This window comes from Thunnus thynnus, chromosome 24 (assembly GCF_963924715.1).
Source record: "Thunnus thynnus chromosome 24, fThuThy2.1, whole genome shotgun sequence".
Lineage (NCBI taxonomy): Eukaryota > Metazoa > Chordata > Actinopteri > Scombriformes > Scombridae > Thunnus > Thunnus thynnus.
The window spans coordinates 20,428,532-20,446,329 of record NC_089540.1 but is presented as its reverse complement, the minus strand read 5'-3'; the positions used below and the strand labels follow the sequence as shown (position 1 = coordinate 20,446,329).

General features: G+C 39.4%; 3 protein-coding genes and 1 pseudogene across 13 annotated transcripts in view; 2 read left to right on the top strand and 2 right to left on the bottom strand.

The window, feature by feature from the left end:
* The window catches only part of LOC137176846 (NLR family CARD domain-containing protein 3-like), a 376,610-nt gene that overhangs the window by 308,125 nt on the left and 50,687 nt on the right, over positions 1–17,798 (top strand). The gene's annotated exons all lie outside the window — the stretch shown is intronic.
* Positions 1–17,798, bottom strand: part of LOC137176844 (NACHT, LRR and PYD domains-containing protein 3-like) — a 277,333-nt gene that overhangs the window by 222,151 nt on the left and 37,384 nt on the right. The gene's annotated exons all lie outside the window — the stretch shown is intronic.
* Positions 296–17,463, top strand: cdk15 (cyclin-dependent kinase 15). The gene is made up of 14 exons (XM_067582844.1): positions 296–1,826; positions 1,949–4,402; positions 5,176–5,322; positions 8,060–8,154; positions 9,009–9,088; positions 9,180–9,274; positions 9,460–9,522; positions 9,609–9,732; positions 10,388–10,508; positions 10,593–10,686; positions 10,776–10,839; positions 14,786–14,834; positions 14,910–15,052; positions 16,028–17,463. Exons 2-14 carry the CDS (start codon positions 4,217–4,219, stop codon positions 16,138–16,140), a joined length of 1,374 nt encoding a protein of 457 aa, XP_067438945.1. The 5' UTR covers positions 296–1,826; positions 1,949–4,216; the 3' UTR covers positions 16,141–17,463.
* On the bottom strand, positions 6,404–7,382 carry LOC137177458 (piggyBac transposable element-derived protein 4-like; annotated as a pseudogene).

Here is a 17,798-nt window from a genome sequence, read left to right as displayed (position 1 = left end):
CTTTGCAATACAGTTTAATATTAATGTGTATGCTGCCTGCTGGGCTCCGTTTCTGCTCCTGATAATCCAGCCAGTCTGGAATGATTGTAGCATACTGAGTGCACCAATTTCTCCAGCAATCAACTGCACCTTTGCCCTTTGATGTACAAAGTGCCCTTTTGTCAAGGCATTCATTAACATTATTTATTTATTTTGCTTGTGGCCCTTCTGCTTGTGGCCCTTCAAGAAAAACATTTAACAATTATCAATAATTTAGCTATACATAAAATGACCGTCATGGCCGCTGCCGTCAGTCACATGATGACCTTTCACCTGAGGTCATGGTGACGTGTCCAAACAGTAGTAACTGAGTTGCTGCTGCAGACGAACGCTCAGTGGGAGAAATAACAATGATTTGATTTAAGTAAGTCGGTAAGTGGGCTTTGCAGCGGTGTTGTGTGCGCGTTGTTTGGTGTATTTTACAAGAGGAAGTGAGATGAACGTGCACGTTTGTTGTACAGCCTGTTCAGTTAGCCGATAGCCGCCAGCTAACCACAGTCTGCTGCTTGAGTGGAAAAGTATGACAGGTGTCGTGTTTCTGTATGTATTAGTTACTTTCTTTTGACAGGTGAATTATCTTTCTGTCCACCGTTTTATAGAATATATCATTTTATATTCAAGTAAGTTAGCGTTAATACTAGCTGGCGGCTAATTTAGTTCATCCCGCTTAATGATGCTGACTATTTACTGGCGTCAAACAGTTTTTTTCAGTTTAATGGAAAAACTAAAACGACACACTGCATTTATTGAAATGCACCCTGATCAGCGTCCACTGGAGCTTCAGAAGCTGTCAGACACTCAGGAGAGAAACTGAGACTCTGAGGAAGGTCCTTCCAGCTGTCATGCAGTTACCTGAGGAAATGACACAGCAAGATCCCACAGACTCCTCAGCAGGTGAAGCAATCACCCCTTCTCAAAAGCATCAATTTTGAATTCTTGTTGTGTCTGGAGATCACCTGTCCAGTCTTCCAGTTGACTGCAGTTGCTTCTGATGCAGCAGAAAGACATGGACCTGGCTGCAGCATACAGCTGATGGAGTTTTGCAGAGTTTGGCCCACAGCAGAACAGAGGAGGGGTTTGAGTATAAACAGGCTACAGAGAAGGCTACATCAGTGGGCCTGGACCCCACATCTGAGGTCCCTGGACAAGCTAGGAGGAGCAAAGTGCCAGCAAAGTTCAAGTTCGTTGCCATGTCAGCTACTGCTGACCATGCCTTCCCAACTATGCAAGAGTATTACCGTGTATATAAGTGTATGAAGTTTTTGTGGACATAATGGCACAAGAGCTTCAGAGACGCTTTAAAGGAGGAGATAATTCCAAATGGGAAATCTTGAATGCCCTCCATTGCCTGACAGTCACAGAACTGGAAAACAGCAAGAATTACAACAGAAGCACTCCAAGCTGTGAAGAAACTGACAGTTTTATAACATTAAAGAGGAAGACAAATTGCAGATAGAACTTAAGGTCTTTCATACTTCATACTCATGCTCCCCACCAATCAATGTGACATCTATGCATAAAAGAAAACAATGCACATCTGGTTTTCCTTGACATGACTGAGCTGCTTAAGGCATACAGCACACTTCTGGTGTCCACAGCTACTGTGGAACTTTCTTTCTCAAAACTAAAGCTGGTGGAAACCAAACTTCTCAGCCTTTGCAAAGAGGAGGCATTGTCAGAGCTTCTTTGATTGATAATTGAGAAGGATGTTCCAATCAACCACATTGATGGCCAGCAGTGATGTTTACTCTCAGCCTCTCTCAGCAGCCGCTGCAGCACCACAGCAGGTCAGTCACAGTGAGTCAGGTCCGAGCACTGTCAGCAATCTTTGCATCTTGTCTTGGTCACATAACACTTGTTTAATCAGCTGATATCTCTCTCGTGTTCTTTTTAATGTCTGTAATCTCAGATCAATGCAGTAACAGCAACAACAGCAGCAGCAGCAGCAACTGTACTATGTTCCCCATCAGGTAAAACAAAGGCCCCTTTTGCCTTACATCACACTGGTGATGCTCAACATACTATGAAGTGATGAAATGTATCACTATTGTTTTTAGTACCATGGCTGATCTGCATAACAGCTACAGTTCATATGGCTGTAAGAAGTGACGAAGGTAAATAACACTGACAGCTCTGTTTGCTGTACAGCTTGATGTGTCGTCACATTCAGTTTATGAAGGTTTCTGCTCTTGTTTTTGTTTTGAAATTGTGTAAACTTTTTTGTGAGAGATGGTCACAGATAAGTGAATGTTTGGTTGCTATGTGTGTCGTCATCTTTGCATCTGTTATTGCTGTTATAATGATAGGCAATAATTTAATCATTTTCATGTTGATGTTACACAGTCAGGAACATCTGAGATGCTATTTGATAGTTGAGATGAGACAGCTGAGTGTGATTTTACGCTGCTGAATAAAACTGCTGTGACTTTAAATTGATTCTAAAATGAAGTCTGTGAACTAAAAGAACAAATTTACTGCCAACAGAACACACACACACACACAATAGAGGGAGAATCATAGTCCTCTGATGTCATCAGGTGGGGACAATGATATAATATGATGTGATTTGTTGTAAGATTCCATGTTATATTCTGTTTGAATAAGGGTTGCTATCATTCAACGGGTTATGCTGTAAGTTATGTCGGTTTATGGTGTTTAAAAGTCTTGTTCCCCTTTTTAACTTTGAGCAGCTGCCCCTCTAAAGGTTTCTGCACAACCCTGCTCTCTTGTATAATTGTAGAAATAATTGTTATTAGTGTCTGTATATTTTTGTATTCCCCGTTGTTAGTTTGCTTAGTTGTGAGTCAGTAACTCATGTCTAATGAAAATGAAGCTGTGGAGCAGCAGCAGACTGAAGCTCTGATCTCTATGTTCACACTTCAGATAATGTAATTTAATATTTTCCTCATTAATTATGTATTATTTCACCACTCTCAACCCATCCACTATTAATCAGAATGTTAATTTTTATGACCCGACCCTCCCGATCCACTGATCAACCACGGTGCCAGCAGATATAACTGCAGTTTGTAAAGACCACAATCATATATTGAAATCATCTAAATGTATGTTTTAACTAATATACTCACACACGGCCAGGGTAGTGCTATAAACATCTCTATAGGGGACAGGAGGATAGATGGACTGGTACAGTTGGAACATTTCAGGTCTTACTGGGACCATAAAGGTGTAGTGGCTCGCTGTGGCAGTGTGAGTAAAGTCAAGCCGAGCCGCTAATACGTCCATTCTGATCCACAGATGCACTTCGCATTACTGTAATACTACACTGTATAAGTGACGCTGCTGCAGCTCCAGTATGAATATGAATACTGTCAACAACCCTTACAGTTAATCTCTTTACGGTCATTTTTGTTTCTCCTACTTAGTAAATTTTTCACAGTGCATGTCGTAGCCAATTATTTAGTGCATCACCTAGTTAGTTAATGTTTTTCAGTGCATCTCCTAGTTTTTTTTTCAATTTCCCCTTTTAAGTAATTTTTAACAGCGTTAATCCTAGTTTTTCACTGTGCATTTTGAGGCCAATTTGGGGTTTTTTTGTTTTTGTTTTTTTTTTGCTTTTTTGTATGTTTGTTTTTTTAACAGTGTATCTCCTAATTAATTTTCCACTGTGCATCTCCCAGTTAATTTTTTACAATGCATCTCCTAGTTAGTTTTTTTTACACTATATCTCCTAAATAATTTGTTAAAGAGCATCTCCCCACTTATTTTTTTTTTTTTACAGTACATTTGTTAATGTTTGTACATTAAATCTCCTTGTTCATTTTTACACTGCACCTCCCAGTTAGTTTTGACAGTTCACCTTGTAGTTAATTTTTTACTGAGCATATTGTAGTTATTTTTTACTGTGGGTGTAATTGTAACTGTTGTATTAATGTATGTTTTACCAGACTGATGAACTTTGAGGTAAAATAATGTAGTAAATGAAATAAAGTGGAGAGTTGCAGTTACTGACAGTGACCACCAGAGGGCAGCGATTACACAGACTGTGTTGAATGGACGCTGTTGTTCTAGATGGAGGGGGGGGGGGGGGTTATGGGGGGGGCAGAGAGAGAGACAGTCATGGGACTCTGTTTGCTTGTCCTGACCCATGTGAGTCATATGAGCGATAGAGAGGAGGACGAAGAGGAGAAGTGGATTATAAAGAAAAGAAGAAAAGATGGAGGACCTGTCCCGGTGGGTGAGGGAGGCCGGGTGGTGGGTGAGGAGGTGTTGCTGTGGTGAGGAAGAGGAGGATGGAGAGGAGAAAGGGGGGAGGGAGGAAGAGGAGGAGGAAGAGGAGGTGAAGATGGAGGAGCTCAGCTTCAGAAAAAGCAGGAGTTCGACTTCTCTCCCACCTGCTGAGGTATGACGCTGACACTCGACTCCTGTCTGTTTCAGAGAATCAAAGACGCTTTAAAAAGAAACTAGATGTTTGTGAGCTACTTTAAAGATTTAGAAACTACAGTAAAAACAGAAGCAGGCGTGTGACCCTTCATCAGTTTATAGTTTCTCCTGGACAGTTTTCACAGAGCTTCCTGTTGTTATTTATTTTTTTACAGTGCTTTTCCTGATTGTCATTGTTTGTTTAAAGTGAATCCTTCCCTTGTTGCAACTTCTTACAGTGTTTTACCTGGTTGTATTCTTTACAGTGCATCCCATCATCGTCATTTTTTATAGTTTACCACCTGGTTGTGTTTTCCCACAATGTATTCCTGGCTTTAGGTTTAAAAGTGTGTTCTGTTCATGTTTTACACTGTAAACCCTTGTTGTTATTTTTTACTGTGTTGCAACTTACCCTGTTCTTCATTTTTTTGCCTCATTTCCACTTGTATCACCATCGACTTCTTTTTTTAACTGCTTTACCCTGGTCTTCATTTTTAAGTGTATTCCCTGGTATTCTTTTTTACAATTTTACTCTGGTCTTCATTTTTTTTTTACAGTGTAACCCACTGACCAGGGTAAAGCAGTTTAAAAAAGAAGTCAATAAAATGAAAAACATCTTAAAAAATACTTAGAGATAAGTAAAGATAATTACATTCAGTGTTTAGACAAAACTTTAAAATCACTTAATAAACTATATGTCTAGAAATGTCCACTTGCTGTCCAGCTGATTTGGATTCTGTCTTTGTGTCCCAGCTGGATGCGTACCGGTTTAGCTCGTCCCCCTCTGGGTCCCAGCCTCACTGGTTCCAGACTCTGCAGGTCCGACGCTTTCGAGTGCAGCGAGGACGAAGCAACAGCGACCCACTGAGAGGAAGCAGCCAACAGGATGAGTTCACCTGGGTCAGCTGACTCACCCGTCAATCATTTAAACATGTCAGCTGACTCAATGTCAGTTATTTAACGTGTGTGTAGTCTTAACATTCTGTATACTCCCCTTGTCCTTAAGGTAAAAAAATGACCTTCACTTAACCCCTAAAATAAAGCAGCTTAATTGAATTTTAAACCCCAAATCTATCTTGCATGAAGAAACAACTTGTCATTCATCACAAACTTTGTGAATATCTGGGTTTTCCCTCTTCAGTGGACACCACTTGTTTTTATCACAAATCATCTGTCATAATAGTTTTCTTTACTAAAGTAAAGGGGTTAGAACCCTTTTAAGATGGTGCTGGCTCATTATTATTTGTTTTATTCCACTGCAGCTCAAATTGCTGTAAGCTGGAATGAGCTAAAACCATGACACTTGGCACAATAACTGGAAATGATGTGTCTGTGCTTCCCAAGAAATATGAGCGCAATCGGACTGATGGAGGTGCTGTAATTAAGGCCACGCCCCTCACACCATAAGTCTGATTGCCTTGAAGTTTGACACACAAGTCCATCTCAAAGTGCTCTACAAAAATCCTTTTGGACCATTAAAGTCCACCATGATGGATTTTTTGCTAATTTGCAACAGTAATATGAATAGAACTTTTTGGATTTTGACTCTGTCAACACCAAATAGGGTTTACCGCATTGCAGGAGTGAGATACACATTTCTATTATAAATTAGCAAGATTGGTCAAAAAACATGGCCGCCATCAACCAAAATATCTTTGCAAAGGGTAAATCAATCAGCTCTAATTAGCACATGTAGGACAGTATGCAAATGGGTGTGTATGGACTCTGCAGATGTATTTCTCATATGTACAGCAGATAGTATTTGTTTTACAGTCCTTTGGGGGGGCAGAGTTGGCATCTTTTCCTCTTGTCTGCCCCAGCTGCAGCATCAGGTGGATCAGGATAAGTTTCAACCCCCTGCTGTGTGGGGGAGGTACTCCCTTCTTTGAGTGTGTGGGGTTACAGGTGCCTTTCCTTGATGCTCTGGGAACTTCCTCCTCTTGTTCCGTTTATCAGGCATCCAGGTAGTGTTGATCTTGTTCTATATCATGACGGACACATCAATGATGTTATGGAAGATGAGTGGGGGCCAGCGGACAGTTGTCCTCCTGCAGCTGTAAGTTCCAGTTACCTTGTCCAGGTTGTCCATGCCTCCTTTGTTGTGGTTCTGGTCCAGGATGATGCCTGGCTTCCTGTCCCCACGATCACTGATCTCAGTTGTTTTGTGCAGTGTGCTCAGGAGGACCACATTCTTGTTCCTTATTGAGAGGTAAGAAACTAGAGTGGTGCTGGGTGTGATGAAAAGGCCTCTCATCCCTTGATGTGAGGAGTGCAGGGTGGAGCTCAGGTTTGTTCTTTCTAACTGTGCCAATCATGGTGATCTTCCACTTCAGGAGCTGCTGGCTGAGTTCATATGAAGAATCCATCTGTCTCATCAAACACAACCTACATCCCCTGGTTCTTCCGCAGGTTTTCTGTCAGCTTCCTTGTGTAGACTTGCATCTTCCAAGCGTAGCTGGATTGTGTGTCACAGGCCACCCATATCTTGATGCCATACCTTACTGGCTTGCTGGGCATATACCGCCGAACAGGCCAGCGACTTTTTTTTTTTTTTATAAGAGATCACTACCAGTAGTTAGTATCAGTGTCACACAAATCAATGACAGACTCTCCACCTACTTCTCCAAGACCTCTCTTATGGCCACCAGTTGTTCTCTCACACGTCTTGCAGGTCCTGACTCACTGTTATCAAATCGTAGCATTCTTGAGAAAGTGTGAAATACTTTCAGTGGCATCATGGAACAGAAAATCAGCCTTCCACTCTCTGGATCCCAGAGACTAGATGTAGCCTTGCCTCGGAGCCTATACGCACCTGCTAAGATTAGCAGCCCTACTTAGGCACGCAGGTCAATCTCATCCATCCTTTTCCAGTTGTCTTCATATTTACGGGAACCCTCCAAATCTGTCATCTCCAGGGTGATTTTTTTTTTTTGAGGGCTGATGTAATGTCCTGGGCTCATGCAACTGCATGTCTTGTGACATTCTGTGCTGCCATCCCACCCTGGTTGTCATGTAGTGACAAGGACCAAGTTATTTTGCTGTTCCTTGACAAAAATGTCCCTTTTTCATCTGAAGATGATGCATCGTGCTCTGGGCTGTATTCCTCCCATCTTCTTCAGATACCTCTTCCTCTTCTAAATCATTGTTCTCATGCACTCATGGCTTCAGCAAAGAGAGAACTAGTGATAATGTCATCTGCAGCACCTTAAGTCTCTGACTGCATTCCCCATTAGTAAACAATGCTTCCAAGAAATGTTTATTTTGTTTGAGATTGTTTTTATTTTGTTTGTTCAATCAGTAGCACACATAATCTCAATGTGTGTGTGTGTGTCTTTGTGGTTTTTGTGGTGTGTAAATGATTTTATAACTGCCAGGTCAGAAATGACCCTTGGACAGTCTTTGTTCCCTGGTGGTGTGCAGCTTTCATGGAAATATGAACAAAGGCAGTGTTTCACTTTTTGTAACTTTGGGGTCACTCTAAGAAAAGTTAAGTATAAACAAGTGAACGTCCAGACCTCCACATCCAAAACATGACATAACAGGACATTTAACATAGAACATAATGTGCTAATACATTCAGTATGTTTACATGATATGACATCATATGACGTGTGTAACGTGTGTGTACTCTGATCAGAAATCAGGTCTTAAGTTCGGAACAGCGAACTCCTACCTGAGTTTAGAGAAACTGGGTGAAGGAGCGTACGCGTCCGTCTACAAAGGAATCAGCAGGTCAGTCTGAAAATCTTCTTCATATATCACAGACATCAGTCTGTATTTCTATCCTCCACAGTCTGATCTGTCAGTGTGTAATATGTTGGTTGTGGCTCATAGTGATGAACCTACAGAGAATTATCAGTGACTCTGCAGCTCCTCTTCACTTTACGGAGCTTTATAGTGAGTTTCAGCTCATTGTTTATCTGTCCGACTGCAGCTTTACTGTTTGGTTCACTCTCATAGTGTGTTTTTGGCCACAGCAGCTATTTTATAAGCTGATAATATGACAGGTACGGTGTTAAGAGTTCTGCTGAAAAAAGTGGACAAACAACATAATTTAAAGCAACTTTAACCAGATTGAAACTATAAAGGATCAAGACTAGAACCCTGAGGAACCCCACAACTAATTATAGACATCATATATGCTGCTGGATGTTTGTTCCATATCAACCTAAAAGATGATGATATGTCAGAGTTGTGTTCACTACTTGTTTCTGATGAAAACTAAACATCAGTTATTGCAGGTTTCAAGTAAAACAATTACTGAAAGTTTTATGTTGCTGTGTTTGATTTATAGATATATATTTACATTATTAATAAATAATTGAATGAAGTCCGCTTATAGGTTCAATTTTTTCAATTTAAGGACAAACAAACTAAAAAAAGTTGCAGATATTTTTAATACAATGCATGAGTGATACAAAATGTGCTGTGTTACCATGACAACCGCTAGCTGCAGTTTTTAATATGGTGGTTTAGATATTTATTTATGTATATTTCTTTAATTTTGATTTGTTTTTAATCAGAATATAAAGTGAGTCATTTTTAGTCATGAAGTGAAATCTATTCACTTTTTGTTTTTCTGTTAGGATCAACGGGCAGCTGGTGGCTCTGAAGGTGATTCGTATGAAGACGGAGGAGGGCGTCCCGTTCACCGCCATCAGAGAGGGTAATCAACATCCCACCAATCACATGCTTTCCTTTCATTTATCACACACATACATGTATTAATGTGTGTGTGTGTGTTTGTGTGCGCGCAGCCTCTCTGCTCAAAGGCCTGAAACACGCCAACGTGGTCCTCCTGCATGACATCATCCACACCAGAGAGTCGCTCACCTTCGTCTTTGAATACGTGGTGAGACTCGCAGCAGGTGAACATGTTCATGTGTCCCGCAGGGGGCGCTGCATTACGCTTTCTGCGAGGAAGAAGAATTAGTTTTCTTCCCTCTCAACATGTTTAATTTCGTCTTCAACAACATTCTGTTGAGTGATGAAAGCTGACAGGTGATGGTGATATGTTGACTTCTTCTGTTGTTGCAGCAAACAGACCTGGCTCAGTATCTGACTCAACACCCCGGAGGTCTGCACTCACATAACGTTCGGGTACGTTCCTTCACAAACCTCCACCAGATCAGAGACCGATCATCCTGTCAATCAATATATGAAACCAAATCAATATTTCCCGGCAGATCTTCATGTTCCAGCTCCTGCGAGGTCTCTGCTACATCCACAGCAGGAGGATCCTCCACAGAGACCTGAAGCCTCAGAACCTGCTCATCAGCTACCTCGGAGAACTCAAACTGGCCGACTTTGGTGAGGACGAAGCTCCAGAGTCCGTCTGAATCCTGTGAATCTTAAAGAGATATAGGATGAGACAAAGGACGGGCTCATATGAACAGTGAAAGAGGTTTTCCTGCTGCAATAATTCCTCCTGTTCATACTGGCTATTAAACAGCAAGTCCTCCAAATTAAGGATCACTTTGTTAAGGTTTGAGAAACGTGGTGTCGTCATGGCAACAGTAAACATCACAAGGTTAAGGTTGTAGTCACATTTTGAAAAAAAAAAAGTGTTTGGAAATGTGACACTCACCGTTGGAAACAGGAAACAAACAGCGTCTCCTACAGTCCAAAGTAAAAAAAAAAAAAGTTTCATAGTTTGAATATAACGGAGCGTTATTTAAAGGTGCAGTGTGTAAGATTTAGTGTCATCTAGCAGAAATTATTTTCAGGTGATTAAACACTAATTAAAACATTTCTGCTAATAGACCCCCTAAATCTTGCACACTACACCTTTAAGTGTATTTAAAAACACTTAATTAAAACTTCATGGTTTCTGAATTTAACACAGTCGAGTGTTATCCAGTAAAGTCTCGTTTCTTCTACGTCAAGTTGTTTTTATATCTGAAGAACTGAAGGTTTTATTCTGCCGGTACCAGCCCGTTCTCTGGTTCTGTGGTTCTTTGTTCAGGTCTGGCTCGATCCAAGTCCATCCCCAGCCAGACGTTCTCCTCTGAGGTGGTGACGCTGTGGTACCGCCCCCCCGACGTCCTGCTGGGATCCACAGATTACTCCACCGCCCTGGACATGTGGTCAGCGCTGACATATAGAAATAAAATGTAACAGAAGCGTCGGTTTAGTTTGTAGGTTTTGAGCAGTTTGTGTGTTTGTGACAGGGGAGCCGGGTGCATCTTCATAGAGATGCTGCAGGGGGCGCCGGCGTTCCCGGGAGTCACCGACGTGTTCGAACAGCTGCAGAAAATATGGACGGTGAGTGAAACTTTCAAACTATACCACCGGAGATTTCTACAAAATACTGGATTATGTTCAACTGACCGCTACGTGAAATGTGGCTGCAGGTGCTCGGCGTCCCGTCTGAGGACTGCTGGCCTGGAATCAGTCAGCTGCCCAACTATAAACCAGGTGAGTCTCAGTTCACCCCGCCCACTTCCTGTCTCAACAGCCAACTATCACTGAGGAGGAGACAGGAAGTGACACAGGGATACACACATCCAAATCAAAGATTTTCAAAATAACTTTCAGGATTAATTTTAATATCGACAATAATAAAGAAAATTCTGAAGACATTTCATGACACCAATCAATCAATTTTTTGGAATACACTATTTATTTGCCCATTTATTAAATGTATTTCTTTTTATTTAGATATATTATTAAATTATATGTTTAAATTATATATTTATTATTTATTAATTTTAAAGTATATATTATGTTTTCTTTATGTTTATTTTATTATTATCTGTTCATTCTTTTAATTTATAGCATTTTCCAAAATATTTTTAAATTGTGGTTTTGAAACATAATATAATATAAGTAAAATGTATATATATTACTGATTAATTCAGTCATTTATTTTTTTTATTTTTTTATTTTGCCAAATGCGTTATTTATTTACTTATAATTATTTTTATTATTTTATAATTTATTCACATAGACTTAAAAATCTTTAAAATCATATTTTTTATTTGTTTATACTATTCTTAATTTTTTCATTTATTTTTAAATCCATTTTTAAGAAATTTATTATATTATGATTTTTGTGTTTTTTTATTTACCTTTTTATATATTTCTTTATATATTTCTGTTCATATTTCTTTCTTCTTGTGTGGGATGGAGCAGGTGAAGTGCCGACACTCAGCAGCGAGGAGACAGAACAGAACATAAGAATATTTATTGGAAGGTTTGGGAAAGTGAACGCAGGTCTGGGGAAGCTTTGGCTGTAGCAGAGAAACTGAGGCTGAGACTTGGGCTGGAAGCTGGGAAGAGTGGGCGTCCCGGGCAGGGAAGCAGGGATGGAGACAGAGCAGATGAGATGGTGGGAATGATGTTCGGATATTTGCATTTGGGAATGCAGCGATATCAGGGCACAGGGGGGAAAAACATGGTGAGTGTCAACATACAAAAAACAAGGTAGCAGGGAGCCAGGAGAGTAACGCCCACATCACAGACAGATTTTATTCATTTATTTTTATTAATTTATACATTTAATTTATATGGCAACTTGCAAAACACATCTGAAGTTGTTGTTCATGCACAGCAGTGTTTCTGTGTGCTGAATGTAGAGATCTGACGGCGTTTTATTTACTGTCAGTTTAGTTCACCAGATATAAAACATGTTACTGCAGTGAGTTTCCAGCAGGAGGTGCCATCACACCATAAATCAGCTGCAGACTGAACTTCAGCAGAAAGACTTTAAACTGATCAGTGAGGCTTCATGTGGCTGTCTGGTAGAGACAGGTGGGGTTCAAACTCTCGACACTAACGGTACAGGACAGTCTCACTCCTGAGTTTCCTGTTTGTTACAGATGAATGTGCAGGATCTCAACAGCAGCTGACTTATTTATTACCAAAACAATAATATAAGTTCATCAGGAGTTTCCAGCATGACTCACTGATCCACTTTAGTTCAGACTCAAACATCCTGATAACTACTGGATGAGTTGATGTGAAACGTTTCTTAGATGTTAATGTCGCCCTCAGGATGAACTGTAATACTTTATTTTAAATGTCATTTTGTCTGACATTTTATGACCCAATACTGCTAGAATGTGAGCTGTAGACTAGTTCAGTCTTGTGTTTCTTTTTGTCTTCACCTCCATCTTGTTTCCAGTTGTTTTGTAGCTTCTGTTTTAGCTTCAAGCTGTTGTGTCTTAAGCTTCCAGTTTATCCTCCATTTCTTTCTTTTTTATGCCTTCATTTTAGCTTTCAGATGTCCTATAGCTTCTATTTTAGTTTCCAGTTGTTTTTTAGTTTTTGTTTTAGCTCCAAATTTTAGTTTTAACTCCTATTTTAGCTTTTAGTTCTTTTTTTGTGGCTTCCATTTGATTTCCAGTTGTTTCCTTGCTTCTACATTAGCTTTCAGTTCTTGTTTTTAGCTTCCAGGCGCCAGACAACAGTAACAGTGATGTTCCTTTTGTGAACATGTGGAGGAAGATTGAGACGGTTGCACTCATTCCCACCAATAGACTATAAACATCAAGCCAACTGAAAGTAATGTTAACTTAACGTGCACAGACCTTGATAATGTCACGGTAACATCCGCTTACATTTGTCGAAATGCTAACATTAGTAGCAGAGACGTTACTGAATGCTGCTAAATGAACTTGTGAAGAAGATATTTTTGTAGAGGAAACGTTTATCTGTCGGAGCTACAACATGTGCCGACATTATCATTTAGGTTGTGTTTGTTGTTTACATTTGTTATAGGTTATAGGTTTTGCCTCATTTTCGTTGATGAAATGAAGACGTTACAGTGTTCAGGAACAGGATTGTTGATGTTGGTTCATAAGAAGCTTCACTTAAACATTTAAACACTGTCTGCTGTTGTGGAGGGTCTGAAAGGGTTAACTCTGTACGTCCATGATTTGAACTCCACATCTTCCTCCCTGCCGGCCTCTCCTGGGTGGTGCTCGCCCTGAACCCCCCCCCCCCACCACGTCCTCCCTCCACCCTCCAGATGTGTCTGAATGGTCCGATAGAGACCTGAGCACACACACAGCTCAGATCAACGCCAAGAAGTTCAGGAAAACCAGAGCCAAGACAATTAAACACCATCGCTTTCACTCCTCACTTCACTCAGCTAACAAAAATCCGCCTGCAACAGCTCAAACCTTTGTGAGGCGGAAGAAAACTGCTCGTTCTGCAAAATTTGGAAATGGAAGCTGAACAGCAAGTGGAAACCAAATGGAAGATAACAAAAAGTGGAAGCTAAAAAATAATTAAAACCTTAACAGGGAGCTAAAAAACAAGTAGAAGTTAAACTGGAAGCTGAAAAACAACTAAAGCTAAAATGGAAGCTAACAACAAAAACTAGAAGTGATATTGGAGGCTAAAATTGAATGCAAAGAACATCTTTAAAACAAAATAGAAGCTAAAAAAAAAGGAACTAAAACCTAAAGTGGAAGCTAAGAAGCAACTAGAAGCTAAAATGGAAGCAAAAAGATCATTAGAAACTATCTTGAAAACAAAATGGAAGCTAAAAAAACAACCAAACCAAATGGAAGCTACATGTTGAGTAAAGAAATATTCTGCAACTGTGTCAAAGTAACATCAGAATAAAAGGAAAACTTATCAGCTTCAGTCTGTAAACTCTACCTCCACCTCCTGTTGCAGCTCAAAGTGAGATCAGCAGCCAAGCCTGACATTAATCATCAAAGCAAATATTCGTTTTTTTTTACCGTAAACTCCTCCGAGGAGTTCGTTTCTCTGCGCTCACAGCTGGATCATTACTCAGCTGCATCCTGGGAGAGATTTCCCAAAAACGGAGCCGTCCGCCCTGTGAGATCCGCCACCTCCACCCACACAGACGGATGATAAAACACTTTAAACACTCATCGGTACATTCTTTTACAGATCAGATTAACTTTCATGTTATTTTGCTTCAGGTTGATCTCTGAGTCAACTGTGACATTAACCTTCACTTACTCTTCAGTGCCAAATTTGACCCATTTCTACATTTACATTAAACACCCTGAACTCTTTTCTTTTAGCCTCAAATTTTAAAAACATTTTTGTGTAGCTGATACACAATTTTGCAGCGTTTGACCCGTATTTATTCAAAAAAAAGATATTTTTGCATTCTTTACATTTACTGTAATTCACTGAAATCGTTATGTTCCTGTTTTATGTAACGTGGGACTATTACTCTGTGTGATTGTAAATGTTTGTTCTCCATAAACAAAAAGCGTAACACTAAAGAATAAACTCTCTGCTCTCTGAAAGCTTCATGAAGGATTAATCACAAATGTATGTGTGACTGATGAGGTGTTCGTGGACGATCTGTGGTTCAGGAGTTTGGTTTAGAGACTAACAGTATGTGAAGGTTAAAGCTAAACTGTTTTTTTCACAGAATGGTTCCTTCACACAGAGCCGAAGCAGTTCCGGACCGTTTGGAAAAGGTAAGAAAAGAAATAATTTTAGTTTAGACAAAAAAATGGAACTTGAGAGATTCACAACACGATGATCTGGATCAGGTTGAACCAGCTGCCCTATAAGACCGAGGACCTGGTCCAGAGGATGCTGGTGTTGAAACCTGCAGACCGGATCTCGGCGCAGGACTCCCTGCAGCACCTGTACTTCAGCACGCTGCCTCCTCCCATCATGCACCTGAGAGACAGTAAGAACTGATATTCACTGTTTTCAGGTGTTTTCAGTAGCTATAAACATGCTAATGAGCTAATACACATGCTAACATAGGATACATAGCATGTGTGCACAAACATGATTATACACTTTCTAACTTATGCACGGTAACATGCTAACCTGTGATTATATGCCAAAACAGCCACACATGCTAACACAGATGTACGTATGCTAACATGTTTATACACTATCAAACTCAATCTTATACATGCTAACATGATTACACACATGCTAATATGCTAACACAGTTTCACCTTTTGATGCTGTAAAAATAAAACGTCAGGACAGTAAACATTCAGTTCACTGTTACAAACATATTAATGCAAATAAACATCCTGTTGTTGGCATCTGAACCACTTTCAGGATCCTGCAGTTCCAGAAAACTGATTAAAATCAAACAAACAAACAAAAAAAAACATGCAGACTTTGGTGTGAGACAATGAAACAACAGATTTAAGAACCTTTAAATATCAGAAATGTGAAGATAAACCTCTGTAAACACTCACAAAACAAATGGAAAACAGGAATACAAAACACAATAAATAACACAACAATGACAAAACATCAAACTAAATAACAAAAAAGAAATTAAAATGAAAATAGTAACAACCTTTGACTAGACACAGAAGAAAAATAATCAATCTATAAATAAAAGAACAGTGATGGCACTAAGAAAACAGGGAATTTGTTTTAAGATGAGAAAACAAAACATTTTTAAATGAGCCAAATGATGACGGATATTTACAGAAACATAAAAGCTTTTTTCCCTGAGATACAAAAGGGACCATAAAGAGGATCTGATCAGAGCGGCTTAGTGAATAATTTAACATATAAGGAACAAAAAAATGTTTTAGACAATAAGGATATTTAAAGTTAATGCATTTAAAATAAATTGGTACCATATTGCATTTATTCATTCAGCTTCTTCTTCTCTCCTTCTGTTTTTCAGCGGTGTCCATCTTCAAGGTGCCCGGCGTTCGTCTGGAGACGGAGGTCAGAGACATCTTCAACCCCGGCCGGCAGGTCAAACCCTCCCTGCTGCCCACCGTCAAGTGCTGGTGACGAAGCCTGACGAGACCACCGGAGGGGCCGAAGAAACGTCTGAAAGTTTAAAAGGTTAAAAAGAAGTAAACTGTGTTTGCTTGTGAACGCTCCCTCACATATCACAGCTGGACGGCCGACTCGTAAGTCAAAGTGTGTAAACGACAGGGAACGTTCAAATGATAAGGGTTCAAATGTTTCTGGTGATAAAAGGACGTTTTTTTTTTGTAGCTTTGGATCATTTTGGAAATCTTCTTCTTGTTCTGATGTTTAAATGGAAATCTATCAGTCCAGCATCCACACAACTAACTAACTAACTAACTAACTAACTAACTAACTAACTAACTAACTGGGAAAGCCGCTAACCAGCTAACATATCAGTTTCATACAAACTTTAAGCAGCAATAAGAAGAGGAATGTTGATGAGAACAAAGCAGGATTTCATAACTGGGCCCATAAGACCGACCTGTTGAAACCGTTGAGTTTCAAATGATAATAATAATAATAAACTATTATTTATTATTAAATAAACTATTTAAAAGAGATTATTCAAAAGCCTTTTTGAAAGAAATGTGTTTTAAAAGACTGATTTATTAAGAGGGAGTCATTTGTTCTCTCTTCTTGGTTTCTGTTGTCTATGAACAGTTTTCTGATTGATGCCGTTGGGACGTCACAATAATCTGAACACTGAGGAAGTGGAAGCATGAAGCTCAGATATTAACAGATTTTAACCAGATTGGACAATCTTACTAACAAATATCTCGGTTCAGTTTTGGATCATCAACTCAGCTTCTCTGGAAAAACATATTTTCAAGAAAAGATCACAACCTCTTAGGACACACAAGTGATTCAGTCAATCTTAGAAACGGTTTACAAAAACCCTGACGGAGAGTTTAACATCATGGTTCTTAAGATGAACAGAAAAAGAAAAGTTAAACATCCTGTCAGGTATTATTTATCTTATTTTTCATCTAATTTTGAGCTGCTGTAACGTGTGAATTTTCCCCCGTGGGGATCAATAAGTTCATTCATTCATTCATTCAGATCCTTTATTTCATCAGTTTGACACTCTGACCTCTAGGAGGCGCTGCAGGAAACTCTTAGTTCTCAAACATATGTTCAAGTCTTTCATTCCAAGTCCAGACAACATTTATCTGCAGGTCTGCTGTTTTCTTTTTATGTGAGTACTGTGATGTTTCATACTTGTTGTTGTTGTTGTTGTTGTTGTTTAGATGGTGTATTGTTGCTGCATTCATTCTGTATGTTTTGCTGCTCTGTGTTGTGGTGAGATACAGCAAGCAATGTTCTAGTCTGCAGGACAATAAAGTTTTGTTCTAAAGCTCAGGAATGATGAGAGTCATGAATCTGATAACGTAACACCAGCAGCAGAGGAAGTATTCAGATCCTTTACTGCAGTAAAAGTACATAAGTATTATGAGCTTGATGTAGTTAAAGTATTGCAGTAAAAGTACATAAGTATTATGAGCTTGATGTAGTTAAAGTATTGCAGTAAAAGTACATAAGTATTATGAGCTTGATGTAGTTAAAGTATTGCAGTAAAAGTACATAAGTATTATGAGCTTGATGTAGTTAAAGTATTGCAGTAAAAGTACATAAGTATTATGAGCTTGATGTAGTTAAAGTATTGCAGTAAAAGTACATAAGTATTATGAGCTTGA